Consider the following 26,197-nt stretch of genomic DNA (forward strand, 5'->3'; position numbering starts at 1 on the left):
ATCGGTACAAACAAAACTAGTGATAAAGTCCACAACCTGAGGATTCGGGGTGTTGGTACCAGTCTGGTTGAAATGACAGCTGCTCCTCTTGCAGTGGCTGATGAATTGCAGCTGCAGTGGTGATCTTTAGAAGGGTATAGTTTTCCTCTGAAGATCTGGTGGCAGTGGGGCCGGTCTTACTCTGCGCCGGGGCCGCCTCCGAGCTCCGCTGCCGTCGCCTCACCGCGCTCCGGCCGCTTCTCTGGGAATCCCGCCGAAGGAGCCGCTTCTCTGGGAAAATCCCGCAAAGAGAGAGCTGCTCTGTCTCCCAAAAGGTACCCCTTTATACAATAAAAGAGTGCTTGGCTTCCCCCTCTGGGTGGAGCATCTCACAATGGGATGGTGTTATTTTACCAGGCCTGCAGTGAGTCAGTCAATGGCCCATTAACAAACCATTACCTCTTCAGAGCAAACCATTGTTCTTGGAGGAGATAACAAACCTGCCCAACCTCCAACAGATGGCAAATAGAATACAAGCTTATCTTACAAACCAGGACATACTAGTTTTAGGAAATGAGCTAGATCTCACAGAAATGAAAATGTTAAACTCCCAAAAGCTTTTATTGAAGAATTTTACAAAGAGATGGGTATGTTAAAGTTTATTTATTCTTTAAAATAGATCTGCTCCAAATAAAGTATTTTCTTCAGGCATCAGGACCTGAGTTTGAAGAGTCTCAGTGTGCATTTGAAAAGATTTAAATTTATTTTGTCTAGGCTTGAGAGGAGTTGTTCGAAAGTTGGAACAGGGGAAATAGGGCATAATTCATCCTCCTTTATGTGTTTTACAGAATATCAAGTTCTATGGACAAGAGGAGAGGGACTTTAGTCTTAAGGGACTCTTGCTCCAATCTGATTGGCAGTGCATTCAATTGCACTACCAGAAAGCAGTAAATTAATACGTAGAGCAACAGTAACAGAAAGCAGATGTCTTGCTTTTACAATTCAGGAGCTGGAAATGACAGTAAGAAACTGATGGCAATTGGATCTGCAGTGGCGGGGGAGTATATATATTTTGCTTTCTTGTCAGACAACATGGAAAACCCCATACTGGTGAAAACAAAACATGCATTAACAGCCATAGTGTCTTGCTCTGAAAATTGTGGTCATGTGCACCTAAATTTTTCATTAGAAAACATTGTGCAAAGGATCCTTGCAAGATGGAGCAGGCAGCTTTTCTCATTGTGTTCTCAGGTTTGTTTTTCTCCTTTGGATAGTTCTATAAAAATCAGTCAAGTCTCTGATTTAGCTGAGAAAAATGTGTGGAAACTGGGAAATCTTTTGTTTTTTTAAATTCCACACGTGTGGGTTTTGTGTCGGGAAGGAGAAGATTTTACCAAGACAGTTATCTGTGAAATATAGTATAATGTTCTTTAGAGACTGCACATAAAATGGAAATAGGTTTGACATCTTGTATTCCATGTCTGAATGTCGCCATGAACTAAAATGGTAATTAGTCACCTACGCAGCACCTTCATCAGCACCTTCATTCACTGACTGTGGTACATGGAGTTTTCTTGTTTCTAATCTCAAGGCAAACAAGAAATGGGCTTTAGAAGACAGCATTCTTTGTAAGCATGAGCATAGATGTGTGAATGTATAGGTGTGCTTTGAGCAGTTTGCCTCTTCTTTCACCATCACGCTTCTTTAGCCATGTGAAAATGAAATGCTTTAACAATTTATGTTGAGAGTGGAAAAGTCATTGAAATGGGGGCATATTGAAAAAGAAATAAGAGCAGACTTCTGGTACTTCCCTTCCATGTGATACTGGTCCAGGTGAAAGCTGTAGAGTTGAGAGGATGTTCTATCTGTTCTGCTTGCGAGAACCCTAAGTGACATATTTTAAGCAGAGTGCACATCAGTGGCATGAAGGAGAGATGAAAACTATGTGAAACTTTGATTTCTACTTTGGTGCTCTTTCTCTGTCAGAGCTACTTAAAAGCAAACAAGTGGACAAAACCAACAACTAAATACTTTTTTGACACAGAAAAAAACTGACACATACATTAAGCTCATTTTTTGCCCTGGCGTAAAAAGCAAAAGAACTTATTTAGCATAAAGTACTTTAAAGAAGTAGTGAGTATTGCAGCTGAAATAATTTTGAGTGAGTCTGAGCACAGACTGCTTCAGAGGAAGTTCTTTGGGAAAAATTGTCCATTTGGGGTTTTGGAGTTCAATTAGGAACTTGTCAGCACTGTTTTATATATGTGCAAAGCTCAGGAGTCATGTGTTTTCCTGACTGTATTTCAGGATGTGAAATGCTATACTTCATGTTGTCCTGATCACCGCTGTGCTGTTGGTAAAATACTGTACCTTGTGCTCTGTGCTGTGCTGCTTGAATCACAGCAGGAAGTCTTGCTCAGTGAATAACCTACAGCATACAGGAGCACCGAAGTGCCCATAGGAATCCTGGTAGTCTCTGTGCTAATACCATGCACAAAGTTCTTCTGGCACCTCAAAGGGAAGGGCAAATGGGAGTCTTTCACACTGCCAAGATACAGGACTTAAACACCTCCCCCCGGCCACCCCACCCCAGAAAACCAGAAAAACTCTAGCCAGAAAGCTCTGTTTCTGAACCCTGGCAGCTTTGGCAGGTATGTTTGTGTTGTCACAAGGAAGGTGAAATGAAGTGCCTGCACAAGACTTCTAACTCTCACAAGTGTTTAATGCAACCACACTTGAATGTACACTGGTTTATGCATGTGGCACATTAACCTACCTCTTACTGCTTGGCCTTCTGCTGTCGTCCATTTAGTTGAAAACTGGTGCCAAGCTATTTAAGGACGTCAGCTGAGATGAAAAATTCCCTATATTTAGTAATGGCTGGTCACTCTACGGTTAAGTGCCTCTCAAAGGTGTTCTGGTCTTTTTGTTACTGTGTGCCCCAATAGCCTTTAAATACAGTGCTGTGTTGTGTGATACTGCATCCTTACAAAAAAAAAAGAATAAAATTCCTCCAGGCAGGCAAGACTGAGAATAAAATATGCTTGAAAAACCAGCTTGAAATGCTGGTCAATTCACTTTGGAAAAAGGCATGTAAGTTTCACAACCATACTTACAGTGCAAGTACTGCTACACCTTCTACTTTTAAATACATTAAATCTTTATAGAAAAGAAATATGAAAACATTTGAGTTTTGTTTGTGATTAGAAAACTTAGGGCTGGGAAAATACTGCTATGCAAGTGTTTCTTGTAAGGCTAATGCTCCAGAGAAATGTTTTAATATTCCCCTGAAAATGAATGTATAAAAAAGGAAATCAAGATTTGAAATGCTCTGCAGCAGTGACCATTTATAGTTAGGCCAGATGGTCTTATTAGATGTCTGTGGAGAATTGAGGCTTTTTCCCTGTAAAATGATTTGTTGATAATGAGGTAAACTTCCACCTTTTTATTGCTCATTGGAATTACTTCCAAATAATTTTAGGCTATGCAGAAGTTTCTTTCATAATTGTCAAGAAAATCTGAAGTTAATCATGGTGAGAGGTGTAAGGCTTCTCATGAACATCTGTTTTCTGCCAGTGGGGGTTATGGAGAGCATTCCTGTGTGCTTTATCCCCAGAGCAGGCTGTGTTTGTGCCAAGGTGAGCCTTTCCTAGGGCATGAATGCAGGGGCTTAGGTGAGTGATCTGCCTACCTCTGTATTTTGGCTTAAGTAGAGCAAGTAAACTTTCTTCACAGCAGGAGGCATTTAACCAACAAAACATGCAGGCAGCAATCTTTTCCTGATTTCAGTCTCCCAGTGAGTGTCAGTGTAAAAACTTTCTGAGCCAGAAGCTGCATCAGTATCACATTTCAATAGCTATGGGGTATCTGTTAATTACCTTTTTTTTTTTTCTGAATGCCATTAAGCTTTTGATTTCCACAGCATCCCATGATAGAGTTCATGATTCCATTCTGAATCTTTTTTCTGCTAATGGATCTTGCTCATTGTTCTTTATCTGCTCAAAAATGCATTTCTGGATTAGGATATGGAAAGAACAGAGCAGCATGTAATTCTCTTATCCCTTTAAAAGCTCTGAGGAATGAATTTTCTGATTTTCTTGACAGAAGCTAGACCACCTTGTCTTTTTGGTGCTTCAGTTTAACACAGTGTGGTCTGATTGCCCAGTCTGTAAACAGGGATGAGATCAGCCTGGCTTGAGACCTTTGTAGTTTACTGTAAGTCACCTTTTGCAACCCATGAGGTAATCTTATCCTTAGGTCTCAAGTTCTGGTGAAGGATCAGGACACCTGGCTGGATTAAATTTATATAAAGTCAGTGAAGCTGGGTCAGACCTGCAGCTGATATGTATGAATGTAAAGTTGCACTGATCAAATACTTCCATTCTAGTTTTCCATGCTTGTTCTGTTCAAAACCATATTAATCTGTTCACAAAACATAATGTTTTGTGTCCCTTTACAAATAACAATTTGCCACTTCCAAATGTAGCTTATGGATTTTTATAATATATAACTTCCCCCCACCCTCCCCAGCCCCATTCTTTTAGCTGTGGTGCCTTTGGCTGTGTAAGAAAGAAGGAAAGGAGCCTGTTACTGCAAAGGAAAAAGTTGCATTTGTCTGAGAAAGATATGGAAACTTGAACAGCTTTATCTCAAGTTTCAAATAATCACTGCAGTCAGGAAGATTACACACAATCTTTTGGCAAGCTTTATAATCATTAAAAGAAGAGTTTTGATACAGGTAAGATGACCTTTTTTTAGCTTTTTTGTGGCATATTAGAAGAGGCTGTACTGACTTCCTCAAATTTACATCTTGTACTTTATAAATAATTAAGGCTATTGAAATAAGACTTTCTTGACCAGCAGTCCTGCTTTCCATCTAAGAAAAAATTACATTTATCTTTTGTTAAAATGCAGCCAAGCCTGCAACAGTTTCCTTTGAAGAATGTTAACTTCTAGTATTGTTCAAATTTACAATAATGGCTCTTCAAGTCAAAAAGGAAAAATTTCGTTCCCGGTATGCATAGTCCTTTGGGTAGCTGGAGCAGCACACTTGGAGGAGAAAGTTACAGAAATGCAAGGGGTGTTTGGGAACTTCAGGGCATTGTAGTGAGTGTATTCCGCTTGAGAAAGAGTTACAGATATCCTTGTCATAGAGAGCTAAAATTGCCCCTTCAAAAAAAGTGCATTTAAGGAAGGAGTCTTTGTTTGAAACTGTTGAAATCGCTTCTGGGAAAGATTTTAAAATTGGTATTCCTGCCTCCTCCCACTTTTCAACAGAAAAACACTTCTGTTTGCAAAAGAGAAATCATTAAGATTCTTCACTGTTTACACAGATCTTAAGAGAAAGGGTATTTATGTGCCAAAATAAGTCTGTACACTGCAGCGTGGAGGAATGACAAAGAAAATCAGTTTTATGTTTGAGCAACATCCTATTGCATGCCCTGAAACTACAGTGAAAATAGTTTTCGTTTTAGTTGGCAGTTTTAAAATACAATATGCAAGTTGGACAGATGGACATGTAAGGATGTGCTCAGACATCTACTAAAAGTTTTTTAAACATTTTACTTGATTGATACTGAATTGTGCCAAATTTACAGTAATGATGTTGGGAGACGGAGTGCTTATTCTGCCTGTTTAGCTTTTTTCACTGATAATTAGTGTAGTTTTTGTACGAAATCCCTGTAGATTTGGAGGGAAATTATGCATTTTAAATTATTCAGTGGAATGGAGAACACAGATGTAACAAAATCAAAGATGGTGTTCCCTTTCTCATCATGGAGGAAACACTATCTCTTGAGTTTGGAGCTGTTGAATCCCTTGGATGAGAAAGGAAATTGAACTTCCCTTGTGAAACAGTCAGTATCAGAAAAGTTATCAAATATTAGCTGCAGGGCTTTAAAAAATTCTTAGTCTTTCAGACCAGTGTTATTATTTTTCCCCCTCAGAAATTATGGGTTATTTTATGTGGACAGCATTGCTAAAACTGATAATAAATGTGTATTTAGAGTTTTTAAAATCACTTTCTCACTGTTAGAGTTCTGAGAGGGTAATTGCTTTGTGCAGGCAGTGGTGATGCAATAGTAAAATGGCAAACAAAAGTGTTGTTTGACTGTGGAGTTTGCTTTGAGTCCTACAAACTTGAAAAGAACTTTGCTTGCTCAGCACTGATAAAGTGACACTTATTGCACCTACTGTTCCTGTGTGGGACATCCCTGAGTTGTGCAAGTTTTAAATTCTTCAACTGAAAGTAGTTGAATTGTAAAATAAACCGGATACATATTGTAAAACTCTCACTGAGCGCCCCTCAGTCCTGATAAAATTATTATCCAATAGAGGATGAGTCAATATATATCTTTAAAAAAAAAAAAAAAAAAGAGACAAAAACCCACACAAATTTCTAATTCCTGCTCTTTTTTTTTTTTTCATTTTCCTTTAGTTCCTTGGCATAGCATTTCTTGGGATTGGATTGTGGGCATGGAATGAAAAGGTAAGTTGAATATAGCACCAAACTTTGTTTTTCCTCTTTATCTCTATTTTTCTGATGAAATATTGAAACAGTAATATTTTTTGTTCACACACAGTTTCTACGGGAACAAAATCAAGCCTCTCTGTCAGATAAAAACCTTAGCTTGGATCACTTACAGGAACATGGTTGCAATCTTTCCAAGAATACCTTGGCAAGAAATGGTGGCTGACACTTGTCCATAAACTAATAATTTCAATCCTTGCACATTGACTGCAGCTCAGATAACAAACACTCTGTTGGATCACTATGGTCAGTGTGTCCCCAGGAATGGAATGAGAGCCTAGATGTCTTAGAAGGCAGCTTCCTGAAAAATACCCAACTAGCCTTTGCCTTAACACAGCATGTTAATTGCTGTTCTCTTAAAAAAACTCAAAAAACTGAAAATCAAGATTGGCCCTGAAAACTAATGCAAACCTGAGGCAGAATAACTGTTGTTTTCTCATGTGCAAATGAAACTTGCCACTAGAACACCCTTTGTTGCAAGACTCTAAAATCAGCTTTGAAACGGGAAGTACTTGTGTGTGGGGGGTGAGTGGACAGGGAAAGAGAAAACCTTTCTGAACCAGAGCCTAATTTTCAGTTTGCTTGCTGCAGAAGTTGGGAAGAAGTTAAAATGTCAAGGCATAATTTACAAAACTAGTCACTATATCTTGGGTTACTGGATGAAGAGTTTGGCTTGCTAAAAGACAACAGCTGAAATTAAAGCCTGGATTTCCTTTTATTCTTTGTTTAAAAGATTAAAAATAATAAAACTGTTAACAATGCTGTGTTATTCAGTTACCTAATAAGTCTTTCTTCTTTTAATGGAAAACACTGAGTAAGTTATAATTAATCTTCATTTAAGGCATAATAACTAGTGCTTGCAACAAAACAAATATCAGATTTGGAAGTTCTGGAGTTCTGCCTCTAAAAAATTCAGGACAGATTTTGAGTTGTTAACTTGTATTCTAATTGCTTTGTGTGTGTGCCTTGGAAGGAGATCATTACAAACAGTAATGGGATATTAATTACTGCACACCTATATAAATGTGCATGTATATTTACATGCCATATGCTGATGCTGGATATCTCAGGTAGTGCAAAGATGTATTTTATTCAGCAAAGATGTAAAATACTCAACATACTCTCAGAGCTTGTACCTATGTCTAAGTTCTAGAGGGTGGCTTTACATAAGAGATTTGAACATTTTTGTATCATTACAGTAGGTAGCACAAATGATTCCTTTTTAGGGTGAGTGAGCAGGTAAAGGGAAAACAACTATAGTGTTTGAAGTCTAAACTGTGCCAGTCTTAACAGCTAGAAGGTGTCTGGTTTGTTAGGGTTTACATATTTTCCTAGGGAAAATACATTCAATTCATAACTGCTAATAGCCAGAAGTAAAAGCTCTTGTTTTTATGTGAGATTTGGATATCTGTTATCAAGTCATCTTAAACCATTTTTAATCAGATTCTGAAAGTGAGAGAAAATGCCATGTTGTTTTAAGACAAGCAAATAAAGCCACCACAGTTTAATATGCATTGACTCAGGCTCCATATGTATTAGGTTTTTTACATGGTTTTTTTTTTCTAAATTAACAAGTAAAGTAAAATACAATACTGTTTGTTGGTTTGAAACATGGGTTTTTTCTTGAAAAATGATCATGTTTCCCTAGCTTCTTTAACTGTTTTATTCTGAAATGCTTGGTATGCAGTGTTTCAGTTCATGGCTGTAACAATCAAAATGCTGTATAGGTGTAGCTGAACTGCAGAGTTCTTGAGCACACATAAATTTGAGTTTGGTAGAAGAACTATGAAAAAATTGACTTGTATCAAACCAATTTGAGTCTTTTGTTTCACTCAGCTCTTTAGAGGACAGGCAGCGGCCAAAAGCTGCTGTCAGCAAGATCAAATTCCAGGTGTTCATGGGCCCTCTATTATTTAGTGGGGGGCAGATCAGTTAGATCCCAGACAGAATTTTCTTACTGCTGATGAGGAGTTGAAGATGCAAGCCAAGGAGGTGAAGCCCAGGGCTTGAGAGATCTGTAACATAACTGAAAAGCAACACTTCTCTGGCTAGGCTGCTGCTTGCCTAAGGCTGGGGTGTACATCCCATAGGCACTATGGGCTGTTGTAATGGTACACTGTACAACAACAAAGCAGCTTGTCAGAGAAGGACTTGGGGTACACAAAGTCAAACCATGAGCCAGCACTGTGTCCTTGTGACACAGAAGGCGAATGTGGCCTGGGCTGTACTAGGAGTATTGCCAACAAGTTGAGGGAGGGAATTCTCTGTTCAGTGCTGGCGAAGCCACATCTAGGCCAGTTCTGGGTTCTCCAGTCCAAGAGGGATGCTGACATACTATAGAATTCAGCAAAGGGCTGAGTAGATGATTAAACTACTGGAGCTTCTCTCCTACAGGGAAAGGCTGAGAGAACAAAGACTGTTTAGTCCAGGGAAGAGTAGGCTCGGGGATGGAGCCAGGCTGTTTTCAGTGGTGTCCAGTGACAAAGGCAATGGGCACAAAATGAAACACAGGTGGGGTTTCCCCTGAACAGCGGGAAGCACCCTTTTTTTATAATTTGAGGATGACTGAGTGCTGGCACAGTTTGCCCAGGGAGGATTTGAATGCAGTTTCTGTGTTTGGAGATTTTTCCAAAGCAATCAGGACATGGTTCTATGCAGCCAGAGCTAGGTGGCCAGATGACTTCAACCATTCTGTGAAGATTTGCTGCTGTCCCAATGAACTTGACTTTATCAAACTTGAACTTGACACTGATGTTTGTAATGTGTAAATTTATAAGGGGTTTTTGCATTAGTAGGTATTCAGGACTCCTACTGTAAACTTCATTTGGTAGTGGGGAGGATTTTAATTAACTTCTATTTTGAATTGTGTGGCTTTATGTTCAAGCTGTGTGATTTTATAGCCTGGACATCAACTTGTATATACTTTATATATACCTTTTCTGCTTCATAGAATATTTTCAAGGTAAAAAGATAATATTCCAGGTCACGTGAAAACTGCAGGATGTAAAAAAATAATCCAGAGCTCACAGGATTCCTATTGGCTGTTGGTTAAAATAAATTCGGGACAGATTTGTGGACTTGGTGCCTAGTTTCTCTTTTTTTGCTAAGTTGGCTTGAATTCTTCCCTTTAAACTTTCTTGTGAAGAAGAAAAGCATGATATACAGTCTTGTGGCCTTCCTTGTGGCCTTTGCAGGGAGGCAAAAGAGCTCATTTGTCAAGTAGGCAATAGAATTGGCTTGACAGCCAGTGAGCCAGCCCTAGACAAAAGCTGGGCAATTAGCATTCTGAGCCATGAACCTGAAAGAGAGCTGGGGGTGGGGTGGGGGCAATAAACTCTGGGGATGAATAAAGCTATCTATACATGGTGGCACTGTATAGGTCACAGTCTCGCAGTGTTTTCAGGCATGCCAGGCTTGGGCTTGCACCATTAAATAGTTTATCCATGGCAGCCGATTTCCACCCTCCTCCCTGCAGCAGTGGCATGAACATTGTTAGCATACAAAGCGTCTGTGTGAAACCTCAGCAACTTACAGCACTTTTGCTCAGCAGCAGGGGAAAATGTTTGTATTTCATTGTTTTTCTTAACCACTTCAAGTCATGTCTTCTGTTGACTCTTTAAAAATAAGCCAGACTTGTACAAAATGTCAATTTCCCTCCTTGGTTGTATGTATTAGATATTGTGGTCTTAAGGCTGTTTGTGATACCATTAGGTGCTTGGGAAAATAAGCTTCCCGGCTACCTGCAGAAGATTTATGTTCAAGAGTTGTGAGCCTAAGTGATGAATTGCTGTTATGTTTTCTGAGACCTTATAAGATTGTCCATGGAGAGGGACTTTTTAGGATAGCACTGTGGTTTTCGGCTAAACTGTTAAGTAGGAGGGAGAAAAAGTAGGAGATACTAAAGTAGGGAAGAAATCTTTCAATTTTGGTGATTAAATTTAGTTTGTATATGAAGTTGACTGAAATGAAGAGGGAGAAATGGAAGAAGCTGACAATGTGCACAAGTTTGGCTTCTGAGCTTTTCCAGTTAAATCAGCATAACAATAAGTTCCTTCAGCTCAGAAATCGTGTGCAGTTTGGAGTACCACTATGGTATCTCTGGGTGCCAGCAGAGTATTCTTATTAAGAAGGAGCTCTAAATCTGGATCTGAAGTTTTAAGATAGACTTCCACTTGTCTAAGGTGATTTAGGTCTGCTTTGGTGTTCTTGCACAAGCTAAACTCTGTACATGGAAATAATCACAATTTGTTAGATCCGACCTGTCTCTCCTTGCCCTGAAGTGAAAACTAAAGTTGTTTTCAGGAAAAAATTCCCACTTCTCTTGTCCCAGTGGGTGGCTGACAGCAGAAAGGAGTGATGTACTAGTCACTCCATAATTGTTGTGCATACATTTCTATTACACAGTTCTTCCAAAAATTATTGCCAACCAGGAAATTGTACATATTTTATGTACGTTACAGGCTGAAGGATACCCAAAGCCTATATCTCGCCTCTAAGACCTCTGTGTGGGTTTTATAGGACTGGAGAAGAGAGGAGGGGATCCACTATTGCACTTCATTTAAATTTCAGTACATAAAGATGCATAATCTAAACAGGCAGGCTCTTAAATTATTTACTAGTGTTCCAACACTTAATAGTCATTAATCCTGAAAAGTCTAAAAATCTCTATCTTGTGTGTATTTGTGCTAGTTATTCACCTTTTGAACTCTGTCAGCACAAGAAAGCTAGACTAGTTCTTTTCCTCCATTAAACACTTGAAAAATAAAGTTCTGCTGCTATTACTGTTTGCTGTGGGAAATGCAAAACCAACAAAAATCAAAGAAATAAGATTTGTAAACATCCCTGACTAGTTTCTTGCTTGCAGAGACAAAATTCTGGAGTAGAATTAATTTGGCATGTTTCAATGAGTATTGTTCTGTTCCCTATGTTCATTCAGATGCGCAGCATGGAGGCACTGCATGGAGTTTATGACTAACAAAGCAGAGAGACATTTTTCTGTTTTAAAATCATGCATTTGAAAATACTTTTATTTATCATCACCCCTAGATGTTACTTTTTGCCAGTGATACTAAGTCCTGCAGAGAAGGCTGTGAAAAGGCTAAACCTGTGTTTGCAAAAATGGTTATTTCAGAAAATCTGGTATTGATATATCTTTTTCTGATCTTCTGCATTTCTTGGATGTATGGTGTGGGATGCTTTTTTGTTTGTTTGTTACTTGTTTGGTTTTGTTTGTTTTGTTTTTGTTTTGTCCTCCCAGTAATGAGAGATTACAGCAAAGAAGGTTTTTTTTTTCTGTCTTGGAGGAAATGGAAAATAGGAATTAGTGGATTTCTCCCATCCCATTGTAATGTTGAGTTCCCTTCTTTTACATGCATCCTGTGGGCCAAATTCCTTATACACTCATCATATCACCTCTTTGTTTCTTAGGTTGATGATTCTTCTAAGTTGTCTCTGACTCATTTTGCCTTGAATTTTCATTACTGGGTCAGCTTTTCAAAATTGGTGCTGTCTGGAGTGTTTTCAGTTGGAGCCATTCTTCCTTGTCCCGCAGTTTGTGACTGTGCCTGTTACAGCAGCAGCTGTTCAGCAGCAGATGATCTGAAATGTCACTGGTTTGTTAGTGCACTTGTGACTCCCTTAAGAACCCAGGAATGCATCAGATTATGTAGGTGTGACAACACGGGGTCACTGCTGCAGCCTGTGAGATGTGTGTCTGGCTTTGGGCTCAGCCTGTGAGGGCTGCTACTGCTAAATGCAGGCAGTGGGGACCAACAGGAGAGGAAGTGGTGCTGAAGATCCAGCTTGCACACTGCAGGTTTTGAAGGGTTTGAGTTCTTTTCTACCTAGTTCTAGTGTGATCTTGTGGACTTAATGCTTGCTAGTGTTTGGAGCATGAGCTGTGCTTCATGGAGCATGAAGCACAACTTGTGTGTGATCACTTTAAAAAGACTGCTGGATCTGTCCTGAAATATTAATACAGATGTGCACCAAAGGCAGGAGCTGGAGTCAGGGCTCTGTCTCTGGAAAGTAGTACAAACTGTTCTCATGATCTTAAAGAGTACAAGATGGAGATGGGGTGAGGTGTGCACCCTTATTGCTTTTGTATGTAACTGTTCCTTCCTTATTCTTTACTGATGGGATAAAGGCAAACTATTGTGCAGCTATAAATCAGGAGGGGCATTCATGAGCTCCCGTGTTCAATACCAGCATTTTCCCTTTGCCTTGTTCTCCCTTGAGCTATAAATGAGATCCTGCTTGTAGTGTGGAGGGCTCTGGCCATGAGGAAAACATGACGTGATAACAGAGGACCTATCAGGCATCTCTCAGGCTCTTGTGCTCACATAGCAGGAGGAGAATACTCCAGTTCTGCAGGAGTTTTTGTTCTGCCTGGCTTGATTGTCTGACATTTCTTGGTGGATGAAATGCACCCTTGTGCTGAAGAAAAGAGCCAGGTCCTAATAATTTCATTTGACTTCTCCTGAATTTGGGATGGGGTAGAAATATGGGGTCTCTTTCCTGTTCTATCCATGCATCATTGTATCCTAATGATTGAAGTACATTTCATAAATAAAAGAACTTTTTTCACAACTTTACTGTTGCTTTAGTTCACTTATGGATGATACTTCTGTTGTTTCGCTACACCAAATTTTAGCTTGTGTTGGATTAAAATATTAAATAGCAACTTGTGGACTGTAATGTACAACAGGCTATGGAGGGTGGAGGAACAGAGCCAACAGATGAGCTGGAGATCAGCCAGGGAACATGTCCTGCTGGCTCTCCTTGTGGGACTACAGCAGAGCCCTGGGTTGACACCATAGTGAGAAGTAAATTACTTGAGTATGTAGCTTTGTACAAACAAAGCATTTTATGCCAATACAGATTACACACATGCCTAAACTACCAAGGAAGCGATGTGTATACCTCAAAAATAACCATACTTAAAAATGAGAATAGGTCTTGAGGAAAAAATTGCTCCTCCTTTTAGATGTTAAGGTATCAGAGTACTTGCAACAATTTAACAGCCATGGTTGTAGTGGGCAACTGCAGCAATGTTGCTGAGGAAAAATACCTTGCATTTGTGGGAAGCTTTACTTTAAAGTATTTACAGGTGGTTTGTTTAGGTCTTGCACTGATGCATGAGAGAAGTGGACAGTCACCATATATTCCATGACTGACTGCTCAGCCTGAGGATTCAGAGCACATTGTGGAGGATGTAGTTTTAGAATATGAAATTACTGATCTTCTGCTCAAGCACCTCTGGAAATGTTTCCTTCTGCTTTTGCTTAAGATGGGTTGAAGACAGAATTGGTCACTACCAGGCATTTGTACATCTGTGTCAAACTTTTCCCAGGGGTAGCTGTTGCAGCCAAAAAAAAAAATTTGATATTGTGGTAGTAGGCATTATAGAAACTTGTAGTGGATAGGAAGAGTATGTGCTTAGAGGACTGTACATTTAGATCTTCTTAACAATATAAAATGAGATATTATTCCCCAGTTGTTGCCCTGCTGCTTGAAGCAAAATATGCTTTTTTTCAGGGTATTGCACTGCCGCATCTTCAGAGAACTTACTTGTAAATGTCCAGAGTACAAGACTGGAAAATTGTATCCTGAGAAGGAAGCAGTAAACTTCTATTAGACTACTTCTGCATATCTCAAGCTGTAATCACAGCGCATTGTCTGTGTTTCTCATTCCCACTGCTAGCTATTGTTTTAGTGACAAAACCTCTCTGAAGATTGTGTATCCTAAGATGTCTCTACAGAATACTGATAACTTGACGTTCATATGCAGAGAGCATATGGGGTAAAACAAGAATTAAGCAGTATGTGCTTTGCATTGTTAGGATGTGTTATTTGGGATTTATCCAAGTTAGGCTTATTAATGCCATATGTGGACTAGCAACAGATGCACATAAAGGTGCTTTCCAAGGACAGCAAACAATGGCAGATAAAGTCTGTGTTGATTTATGCAGTTTTTGTTGGAACACAGCTACCCTGAGGAATGGCCAGCCAACATGTGGCATTACAGGCTGCTAAGAGCCTGGCAGTTCTAGAAAATCGAGTAAAGGGAAAAAGCGCAGAAGTAGAAAAAACAGTGTAATTTTCATTTGAATTTGTCTACTTTCATATGGAAATAAGTTGATTTAGTATAGTAATTTGCTTTGAGTTTTTTTGTTGATTTATTTGATTTTGTTTGCTTTGTTTTTAAGGAAAGACACAGTGTCTTATGAAGAGATACTTAAATACTAATCTCTTTTGGAATTTTAAAGAAGTAAATACAAGTAATAACAAAGGCAACATCCTTTCTCCACTGACTAGTTTTTTTCATTCTACTACACCACAGTCCATTAATTCAAAAATCAGCTGATGTTAAAAGAAAAGAGTAGTAGTGCTTCCTTTAGGGCAGAAATTATTCTCATCTTATGGTAACTGTGTAAGCACAGAGAAAAGGAATTGAAAACTTTGCAAAGAAATAATTTTAGTACTTGTTTTCCCTTTGAGGCAGAGCTTATGATTCTTGACTTGTGTAGGGCCAAGGCCTTGATTTTTTCAAAGGTTTTGTGTTGTTTGATTATCCTGTTTATATTGCTTGTTATTCATAGCCAAAAAAGTGGCTTGGATTTCTTTTCTATAACAAATGTAATGAAACAAAAGTTGTGGAAAAACTTTTGCACAAGTTGATGTAAGTGTTAATGATAGGTAAGTGTTCATTTCATCTTGGTGTATATCATCTTTTTACTGCGATGGTGCCAGAAAAAGGGACGGGCCAGCTGCTCCGCTTCAATAGCAGTGCTGGCTCTGAGTTGTGTTACTTTGTTCCTTACATCTCTTTTTAGTTTTTTAATGAATGTCAGTAAGGCTAGTACTATATGTGATGTAGGAGGAAAGTGATGAATGTGATTTTTTTTTTTTCATCCCTCTCAGGCAATAGCCTTCTCTAGTAGGAGGGAAAAGAATAAACTTAGCGAATGTCATTCATGCTGTTGGATGATTGTTTGTATTTTAGAATTGAGTTATAGTCAGATTTTTCTTTGGGTTTTGGCCTTTTCTAAGGCTTTTTGATGTGTGCATTGGTGAAATTCACATGTGCATTTTATTTACTCTGTCCTTTTCTTCAGAATTATAAGCTTTGAGTACTGTCTATATTTACTGCTTGCTTGAGTTTTGCTTGGGAAACTATGAAAGCGGTTGCAGACTACATGAAGTAATGTGTTAGAGATATTGGTTACATGACAATTGATACATTTTGCATGGTCCAAAATGAGTATGTGTGTGTGTATATATATATAATCACAGGTCTAAAGCCACAGTTGTGAACAGTCATCATAAACAATGTTACTTTAAACTTCTGGAAATGAGGTTATGGTAACACGCTCTTGCTATTTTGGGACTATTTCAAAGAAACAAAGGGGTATGAACAGGAATAAGAAAAAGGATGAGCAGTAGAGTTTTGCAAATAAGGAGCTGAAGATGTAGAGATCTCTGCTGCTTCTCAAGCCACAGCATCATGCAGGAATTAGAGGAAGCAGTAGTCCACAGCACTCAGCCTGAGTTCAGGCTTCTGTGAGGAGACACAGCAGTGTGCTTTGCCTTGACCTACAGAACTGGAGAGGGGAATGAAGAGAAGTGAACTGTCAGCATTTTTTTCTGCTGAGAAGCCTTAGGAAACTGTAATTGTTTCTGTGCAAACACACTGGGATAGGGTAAACTTTGTACTTGCTTTTTGATATGACCCATCTGTTCAACATCAGCCAAACTCTGCCTAAAATGTGTTCAAAAAATCAAAATAGTTCCTCAGGATTACTGGTGTTGCAACCCAAGCTTTGCTTCCAAGGCAGAAATGACATTACAAGCAGACTGTGCTGTCATATGTAAAACACAGCATATGTGGTATAACATATGATAGGTCTATTCTGAGTTAGTGTAAACCATGTCCCGAGACAATTTCTTAAATTGTCTTTCATCCTACTAAGAGACTTTGATATTTTCAAATTCTTCCTGCTAACTAATTAGTCAGTAGCCATACTTTATTTCTAGAATGAGGTATTGGCACTGTAGGTGCCTAAAGTTGAATTGGCCAGATTATATAGTTTGTCAAAATTTGTTGAAAAACTTTTGTTGCAAGATACTGTAGTCTAGGAGCTCACTTCTAATTTCTGACAATTCCTGTAAATACTGGGAATAAATGCTAAATTCAAGGTGGTTTTATTGCTTTTAACATTTTTTCTATATAACATGTAACTGTGTGTTTACATAGATTATGTATATGATACATAAAATGTGTCTCAGGGTAATTAGAGTAAGGTAAGTTTTGCTCAAATATCTGTTGAGTTTCTGGCACGCTACTTCTTATAGCTACCTAAGCAGAAAATGCCCTGTAGGTTTCTCACAGAGAATTCTTCAGGAACATTTTGTTACTCACTCACATGTTGATTCAGAAATATTGCACATAATTGCACTTTTTATCTCTCTTGGGATACAAAGATTTTCTTAATTGTGTTTTCTTGCTGTACTGCAGAACATTTATTTTGCTGTAGCCTTCTTCCTTTTTAAGAAGAAAAAATGCAGGCAGAATTTGTACAACAGAAAGCTGAATATACTTTTTATCTCTTGGCATTGTCTCTCTCTCTCTCAGGGAGTGCTGTCCAATATCTCCTCCATCACTGACCTGGGAGGCTTTGATCCTGTTTGGCTCTTCCTAGTGGTAGGAGGAGTTATGTTCATTTTGGGATTTGCAGGATGCATTGGAGCTTTACGAGAAAACACTTTTCTTCTCAAATTTGTAAGTAGCTTTTGCAACTGTAACATTCCTCATTTATGTAGCGTGCCATGTTGTCTGTTGTCTTTAACTGTGTTAAGCTTTTAAAATGTATTTTGGAGAGGAAGGTGTTATCCAGTGTCAGAGTATCAGGAAAGCACTTAGCTTTTAACACCTTACAGCTCTTCAGTCTCTGGGGCTTACTGGTATTTTTAAAGCTCAAAACTATTTTGAAGCTCAAAACTATTGATGGTAAGAATCATAACATGGAAGTACTGCTTTTCATATGGATATAGCCTAACATTTTGCTTCCCTATCACAAAAAGAGAGAAATTTCTTGTGAGAATCTGTGTGTTGAACTTGGAGTCCATAAGAAGCTGCCTATGAAATACGAGGGATGTAGATGCAGCAGTGAATGTGACCCTTGTGACTTGTGCTGTGCAAGGGCTCCCCATGGTACAGAGGAGATAGGACTGTAACAATATCCTCAGTTGAGCTGATACTCTCAGTCCTTGCCATTTAGCTAATTGGAAAAGGCTTCATTGCTTTCAGTGCTGGGGCCTGAGAATGTGAAGGGGAGGAGAATGTGTCCAGGATGCAGAAAGAAAATGGAAGTTTTCTTGAACTCTGGGCTGGATTGCTGGTTAAGGAAGGAGCTGCTGGTATACAAATGTACCTCAGTATGCAGAACTTCTTCAGCTAAGTAGCTGGGTTCTGTATTGTGAAAGACTTCCTCCTGTGGCTTTTGAAAATGAGGATAACAGTATCATATTCACTTTTAGATAAATTGAGGATTTATAGTAAAGAAGATTCTTTGCTCCATCACTCCCATTTCCAGAGGTGGGCACTGTCTGTGGACACAGTTGTATTCTCATAAACATTAAGTGTTAATACATACATGAAAAAGCTTCCAGTGAAATAACTACCTCCAAGTAACACATTTGGCTCCCACAGACATGTTGTATAAGGGGAGGAGGCAATTGAGAGTCACAGTTCTTGAGGCATTTATAAAGCAGCTTGTAACAGTTTTTTCTTCCTTGCTTCTCTTAGCTTGCCTAAAATGAGCCCATCTGCTGTACCAGAAATAGCTTCCCATACAGCAGCTGCAGGAGAAATTAAAAATGTATCTGAATACACACAGAAAGCATATTAAAATGAAACTCAAAGGCACAGTTGCAAAGGGGATGGACTTCCAGTATACCAGGACCCCTGTGTGGTTTAAAACAGTGTAGACTCAGTGGAAATGCTTAGGGAAAGTGGTAGATCATTAGTAATGCCTTTGGCATCCATTGCATTTGAATTAATCATAGCAGTCTCATTTAGTTTTAATGTGGATGTGAATAATTTCATAGAAATTCCGCTCCAACTTAGTCATTAATTAATTTCTGCTGTTACCAATTTCTGATTTGGGGAAGCTTTGCCAGTGAGAGGATCTGAAGCAAAGTCATGTAGAAAGCATTTTACTGGCACATTTTACATTAGTTTTTTATGCCTTCTGAAATGTAAGTGCCTATGTTGAAATTTAAGACTGGTTTTCAAGGGCCCTACATGTAGTGATGACTAGCTGTGTCTTGAAATTTACAGTAAATTCTCTTGTATCTCTTTGAAATGTCCAAGGTTTGGCCATTTGTTAGCATCTTTTTTATTTGTTAGAATAGAATTAAGATTTCTGTGCTTCAGCTGCAATAAAAATGGTGTGTTTTTAATTAAAAATATCCTATATGCCAAAATGGCTTGAACTTGCACTGAAACAGATAAAGCCTTATCCCTGGATATAACTGAGCTTTGGAAAAGTTTGGTCATAAAGGAAAATAATTTTAGCCTTTTTTATTTTCTTCATAGTTCTCTGTATTTCTTGGAATTATCTTCTTCTTGGAGCTCACTGCTGGTGTTCTAGCATTTGTTTTCAAAGACTGGATAAAGGACCAGCTGTATTTCTTTATAAACAACAACATCAGAGCATACCGAGATGACATTGATTTACAAAATCTCATAGACTTCACACAGGAATATGTAAGTTGGAATGTTTATCTTTTTGTAAAGCTTACTTTTAAGAAATACCTGCTCTTATTTTTTACTTTTCATCTGTTCCTTCAAGGAGCAACAGAAATATTCTAGCATATAATGCCATTGAATGTATTTATATTTGTTTTTACAGAGCTGCAAACATACAGCACCTATGTAAAGTGGCTTTATTGATGTATGACTGCATAAAACAAGATGGAGAGTTGGGGTGATTTTTCTTGAAGACTTAGAGATAATGTGTCAAAGTTTAAATACTTTATGGTAGAAGCTATCACATCTGTTTAAGAAATTTCTCATTTTCTAAGATTTCTTTGGTCCTAAGATAAATGTTGGTGTAGTTTTAGTGGCATTAGAAGTGCTACACCACACTGCAGAGTGGCAGAGGTATTTATTTGGTCCAAATGAAGCTACAATTTTATTCCTTCTGAAGTAGGCTTAATGGAATAAGCCTAATAAAGTGTAGAGTTCTTGTAGGACACCTCTAAGTGATGCCACATCTGCACTTGTGAGGGAAGGGTGAAACCAGTGGTGCACCTGTTTGTGCAGGTTAAGCTCTGTAATTTCTCAGTGTAGATAAAGAAGTCTTGCACTGACTTTTGCACACAAGGTCTGCCAGTACCTTCCCTCTCCAGTACTCAGTTCTGGCTGGTGTTGATGAAGTCCTCTTTGAATCTGGTGCTGTGTGGCTAACATGACTAAGTGTTGGTTGAATTCATGTTTACTAATTTTTGTACATTCTGCAATTAAAATTGTTTCAATGCTTGATTTGCTTCTCTGTGCCTGGGGGAAAAATGGTAAATAAGAGGACGTGGATACTTGCACTGTTTTGAATCTTTTGCAAGAAGGTCAGAGGTCACTACAAACTGAAAGTAGTAGTCCACTTGTATGCAGTCAAAGGCTACAGTCCAAATTTGCAGTGACTTCATAAAGCCTTTCTCTTCTAACTGGATTAGCACTCAGCCAGAGGCAGCATGAGTTGTGAGAGCGAGTTACTTCTTTAACCAGTAGAGAGCTAGTGTATAAAGACATGTCAGGTATTGCAAAGAGAACTGCTACATCTAGAAGGAGAGAATGGCTTTTCCAATGCTTTTAAAAATGTTGGTTTGTTTTTTTAAGTTGACATAGATGAGTTCATTGGTCTAGCTCCTTAAATGCTGTAAACCATCAGTGTTTCACTGGTCTCCAATCCATTCTTTGTATGTTCAGCAAAACACATCAATTCCTTGTGTGTTCAACATGTTTTTCCAGACTATGCCAGCCTTTAGCAGATTTACTCTTTGAAGGATTCACTAAAGGTGTTCATTGTGCAATGTGGGATGCTCAGGGAACAATGTGTCCACGCTGTCTGATGTACAGCCAGGCAAAGTTCCCCCAAACTGGCAAAAGGAGTAGCTATACCAGTGTAGCCCTTGGAGCTTGTTCTTCTGAAAATCCAGGGCTCATTAGACTGGACAGAATATTGTACTCTTGGCTCTACTGTCCCTCAGGCCTGAGCTTGTGGGCCTGTGCAACTCTGTGGTATTGTGTAGGCTTTCCAGCTCACCCCCGGGTGTCTCTCCAGAGAGCAGCATAGCTGGGTGTGAACGTAACTTTAATCACATGATAACTTTGGAACAATTTACCCATTTGGAATGGTATTTTAAAAAAATTTACAAAAATCCCCAACCAAACAAAAAAAGATCGTTTCAATGAAAGCAGTGGGAGTTTCAGATTTTGTTTTGAAAGCTAGAGGGAAACTGGCAGCAGCGATGCATGTTACTAATGCTGAGATTTTCATTCTGAAATTTAAGAAGCTTCTTTTTTTTTTTTTTGTTCTAGTGGCAGTGCTGTGGGGCTTTTGGAGCTGATGACTGGAACCTTAATATTTACTTCAATTGTACAGATTCCAATGCGAGCCGAGAGCGCTGTGGAGTGCCATTCTCTTGCTGTACTAAAGACCCTGCTGTAAGTGATGGTCTAGAGGCTAGGATGGGTGTTCTGTTCCAGTTGTAAACAATGCTTCAAGATTTTCCTTTTTTATTTCTGGAAATTTAGCCTAATTATTAACTTCTTACGCACCTATATATTTTTCTTTTTTGCTTTTGCAGCTCAGCATAATCACTAACTTTTCTGCAGTCAGCAAAACTCATAAAATAACTTAAATCTTCATTGCTTGTGGCTTTTATTAGAAGGAGAGAACCATGGGCTTGGCTGAGCATACATATTAATTTTAGCAAGTATAAAAAGGAGAAGCACTTAATCAGTTGAAGAATGTGAGCTTTCAATTGAAATTTATCAGAACAGGAACCCTTATGATCAGACACTTTAAAGGGAGGTATTATTCATTATTTAATGCAGTGTCCTGAGGCTGAAGACCCAGTTTGTGCCAGGTATGGTAATGAATGACAGTCTGTGCCCTGGGGAACTGACTTGTTTGTGTTAGAATCTTTAGTTGGGTAGAGGTGTCTTTAGATACTCTTTTTTAACCTTTAAAATTACTACCTGTCCTACAGTCACTCAAAATCAGGCTTGAAAAGTTAAAAATTGTTTGTGGGAGCAGCTTTTAGGTAAATTTTCTTGTCTTTTAATATTTACTCTTCTGGATCATCAAGGGGAAATGTTGAAGTCATACATTGCTAATATGGACATGATAAAGAAGAGTAAAGTGTAGGGAATTAGTTCACTAACAGGGAAAGGCTTGGAGCAGGGATGGGTGTGTGCATGGGAACTTTTACGTGCCTAGCACTGTATATATTTGACTTTATATAGGTTGAAAGAATCTGGCTTTGAGTGCTTGTATTATCTAGCAATTCAGCTGTGGCTTTGTCTTCACCTGGAATGACTTATAGTTCCTTGAATGTATTAGTGTAGCACAGACTGAAGTTAGGCAAGTTGCCAAAAAGCACCTCAGGTGCTTCCTGCCTTGCTAATAAAGCAATGCAGTTGCTGCTCCTGACGTCCAGTTGCTGCTGCTCTCCCCCTCCTGTGCAGTGAACATGACTTCACAGTAGTTTGAATTTTTCTCACACACATAGCTGAAAATATTCTAATGGGATATTAAAACAAAATGTACATTAGACTCAAACATTACTTTATGCTTAGGATTCCCTCTGCTGTTTGCCTGTCTGCCCACCCACCCACACAGAGGTCATCACAACCCAGTTTTAAAAATATAGTTGTTATAAAACCAAACCAGTGACAGCAGTACAAGGTAATCCTATAAATACATAATCCATCCTAAAGTTCTCTGTTTCTCTCAGTTGTGTAAATGGCTATGCAGTTCGTTAGGGTGTGATGTAGCAACCAGAAATTCAGAGATAAATCTCATTCACTGTAAGAAAACAACCTTAATGGCCTTTTAAAACAGAAAATATTAGAAGTTATGCATACAAGTAAAATAACTGTAACCAAGCTGTGATTGGTTCAATTGCAGTGATAAACATAGGTTTATTCTTTAGGAAAGCAAATTTGTCCCTTTTTAGAATCAGGTTTCAGTGCTGGACTGATGCAAACAGTTACATGGATGACTTACTGTTTTTAGTCTAGCTTGAATCAGAAAGTGGTAAGTTTAAGGCAGGCTAAAATAAATTTCTTGAAACAAATTTTGACTACCATAGTTCATTTTGATGTAGTTAAGGAGGTTGAAGTGTTCCAAATGCTTGTACAGGCAAGTCTAGAAAACTTACTATTTCCATTGCATTTTTCATACCTTCTTTTGGTTAACAAATTCCAAGGTTAAAGGCAGAAGACATTAATCATGAAGCAAGTAGGCATTTAGCACAAGAAAGAAAACTTAAAATCCCTCTGTCAGAATCTTAGGTGCTTTTACACCATTATAGTCTGTGGCACCTAGGTCCCAGAACAGAAGTATTCGTCTCATTAGGAGATACAAGTTGATTGAATTTTGAAGGTCCATAAAGGAATCTAGTTTTGGCCGCTGGTGGAATGCGACCTGTTGGACATTCTGCAAAGTGAGGAAACAGAGGAGCTTTCCATGCTGATAGGAGATACTTTTTTCCATATGGCTGTTTTTTAAAATTCATCCAAAGACACTGCTTGTCTTTCTCACTTCCCACAATTGGATTAAATTGTGGTGTTTGGTACACCTAGCTAAGATTGGCCGATTTTCTCACTTTATTGAGTACTCCTTATTGTACTCACTGTCATTATATGATAAGTCAGTAACTTAATATTTTGTTGCCATTGTGGCTGATACCAAAAGTTTCATGCTTCATTTTATTACCATGAAATAACTGTATACAAAATAAAAAAAACAGCTTCAGCTGCCAAAGGGAAGCACTTGTTCACTAGGGAAAGTCTGCCAGAGCCTATTTTATTGCCTGAGCTTTGGGTGTACTAAAGGAAATGGAGTAGGGAAAAACCCCTCCTTTCCCATTGGTATCAAGCTCCTATAAGAAAGAACAGGCAGTAAGAACACATTACTCCAGTTGTTATTTTTTCTTTCAGGTTTTTGGTATGGAATTGTACATACGTCTAGAGACATTTTCAGAAAGAACTTGCAGCTTCTGCAACAGAACTGCTCCATGTCACCTCTTCATTCTGCACAGACCAAACCCTGAAAATGGCAACAATACTCTTGGCATATTTTTTAGTACAGACAGAACCTTTTCAGCAGAAGGTTCTTTCATTTACCATAGATGTTCCCTAGTCCTTTTACTTTACTAAATGCTTGTATCTGGAACATGGCGTTCACCCAGGTAGAGGGCTGGTTTTCCCAGCTTGCTGACTTGAGAGACTTGTTTACTACAAATAATTAATAGTGCAGAGTGAAGGATGAAGTTTTTTTATTAAAGCAATATGCTAGCCAAAGTTTGGGTAATTCGTCTTATTACGTACAGAACCAACACCAGGGATTTGGGAGAAGGCGTTTGGGAGACATTTTACTGATTGCCTCTTTTCTCCTTTTCTCCCTCTCTCTCTCCTCTAGGAAGATGTTATTAATACTCAGTGTGGCTACGACGCAAGGCAAAAACCAGTAAGCTTTTTTTTCTTCCTTCTTAATGTGGTATGTTAAGGATCTGAATCCCTTTTGCAAGAGGAGATTATTCTGCTGGTGGTGTAGTTTAATGTAATTATCTCTGTTTTCTTCCCTCTTCTCCTTGGCAGGAAGTTGATCAGCAGATTGTTATCTACACTAAAGGCTGTGTCCCTCAGTTTGAGAAATGGTTGCAGGACAACCTTACCATAGTTGCTGGTATATTCATTGGGATAGCATTACTGCAGGTAAACATCATGTTCCCTGTAATGAGTTGCACAGGAGAATAATAGATAAAGTGAATGTATGAGAGGAGAAGCTGTATATGTGAATGGGAAATGCAGTGCCAGTTGTCTGTTTGTGGGTTTTAGCAGTGGGAACTAAATGTATGAGGCTTTCTTTGTGTTAAGGAATATTTAATTTTTATCTACAGGGATGCATTTTTTTTCTTTTCAACTCTCAGCAGGTTGAAACTAACACTGTTAGATAAACCTTATGTAGAGGCTTTCAAGTCTGTACAGACCTACTGTTTCCAGTGATGCTTAAATGAGTAGTAGAGAGCCTTTAGGATTGCTTTGAAACAAGACTAAAACTGTTACTAGAAACCAGAGGCACCATAAAAATACTGGGGTTACATGAGTTCTGAATATTCTTTCTTTTTCCAACACTTACTGGGCTGCAGGAGTTCTGCAATGTTCTTTCTTCTTCTAACACTTACTGTTAATTTAATGTCTACCTCTAGTGTTTCTTTCTTATCTAAGTTCTGTATAACCTAAGGAGTTTGCCTGTGTGAAAAGTTGTCTAATACTCCAAATGAATAAACTGTTGTCTCTTCCAGATATTTGGGATATGCTTAGCCCAGAATTTGGTTAGCGACATTGAGGCTGTCAGAGCCAGCTGGTAAAACTGCTGAAGTAATCACAAGAAGACACTGGACAACCGAAACCCTCTGAAACCTCCAGTGTGTCACTCCGACACCAAGCTGTATGGACATGGGTGACAGGGAAGCCTTCTCTCCCAAGTAGTCTCAAGTTTAAGTTCCTGATATTGCAGTGAACTTGTGTTTTTTTGGGGTGGGGGAGAGAAGAGTGGGCTATTGAAAATCTGCTGCTCACTGACAATTTTTTTTTCTTTTAAACCACCACTTTGAAAGCTGTTGAGCCATGAATCTCTACTGTATTCTTGATTTTGAGTAACAAGTGGACACTTTTTTAAATTGGTGTATTCAGTGAGACAGAGTTGCATTGTTGTAATCTGTGGATATGCTGTTTATTCATGTCATGAGGTCTTTGATAGCTGCCAAATATTCCTGAGATGGTCTATCTCCTCACCACTCTGTAAAGGAACAATCTTCTTGTTTTCACAGCTAAACATAGCTACAGGCCTAAACCCATGAAGCAGGAAGCAACTTTCTATGCATCTATTGTACAGTAAAATAAATTGTTTTTAAAACAAGGGAAATTATTTTTATGCAAGCTTCCAACTATCTCCCTGTAGTACTTTGAGGTTGGAATTAGCAGAAGGGAGAATTGCTTAATTTTGTCAAGACCTTTCTTCCTTCTCCACTCTTGTATGAAGGGAAAGGAGTTTTATGTTTGATGAACAAGGGTTGCTGCCATACCTTTGGATATCAGTCTCTTAAGGCAAGGATGGGATATAACTGTATAAATGTATGAAAGCAGTGTGGATGTTGGGTCCAAGTGAAGAATAATATTCAAAGAATGAATTGTATAGTAACTTAAAAAAAATCAAAACTTATGTATCTGGTACAGCAGAATCTTTTGTTTCTCTGAAATTTAGTGCAACCTAATGTATTTAGGGATCTCACAGATACTAATGCTTTGACATACTCATGCAAAGCTGGTTTCTTTGGTCTGTTCCTGTTGGGGGCTTTGATCTTTCTTTTTTCTTTTTATTTTCTTTAATTCTTTTT

The 26,197-nt window shown here is 38.6% G+C and overlaps 1 protein-coding gene across 1 annotated transcript in view; it reads left to right on the plus strand.

The window, feature by feature from the left end:
- TSPAN5 (tetraspanin 5) overlaps positions 1-25,288 on the plus strand; it is a 77,733-nt gene extending 52,445 nt beyond the window's left edge. Inside the window, exons 2-8 of the mRNA XM_021550333.3 lie at positions 6,416-6,466; positions 17,142-17,288; positions 19,107-19,277; positions 21,108-21,233; positions 24,217-24,264; positions 24,396-24,512; positions 25,103-25,288. Coding sequence (XP_021406008.2) covers positions 6,416-6,466; positions 17,142-17,288; positions 19,107-19,277; positions 21,108-21,233; positions 24,217-24,264; positions 24,396-24,512; positions 25,103-25,168 — 726 coding nt within the window. The 3' untranslated portion in view covers positions 25,169-25,288. The remainder of the gene's footprint in view (positions 1-6,415; positions 6,467-17,141; positions 17,289-19,106; positions 19,278-21,107; positions 21,234-24,216; positions 24,265-24,395; positions 24,513-25,102) is intronic.
- The last annotated feature ends 909 nt before the right edge of the window (positions 25,289-26,197 follow it).

The sequence above is a fragment of the Lonchura striata genome, chromosome 4, assembly GCF_046129695.1.
Source record: "Lonchura striata isolate bLonStr1 chromosome 4, bLonStr1.mat, whole genome shotgun sequence".
Taxonomy (NCBI): domain Eukaryota; kingdom Metazoa; phylum Chordata; class Aves; order Passeriformes; family Estrildidae; genus Lonchura; species Lonchura striata.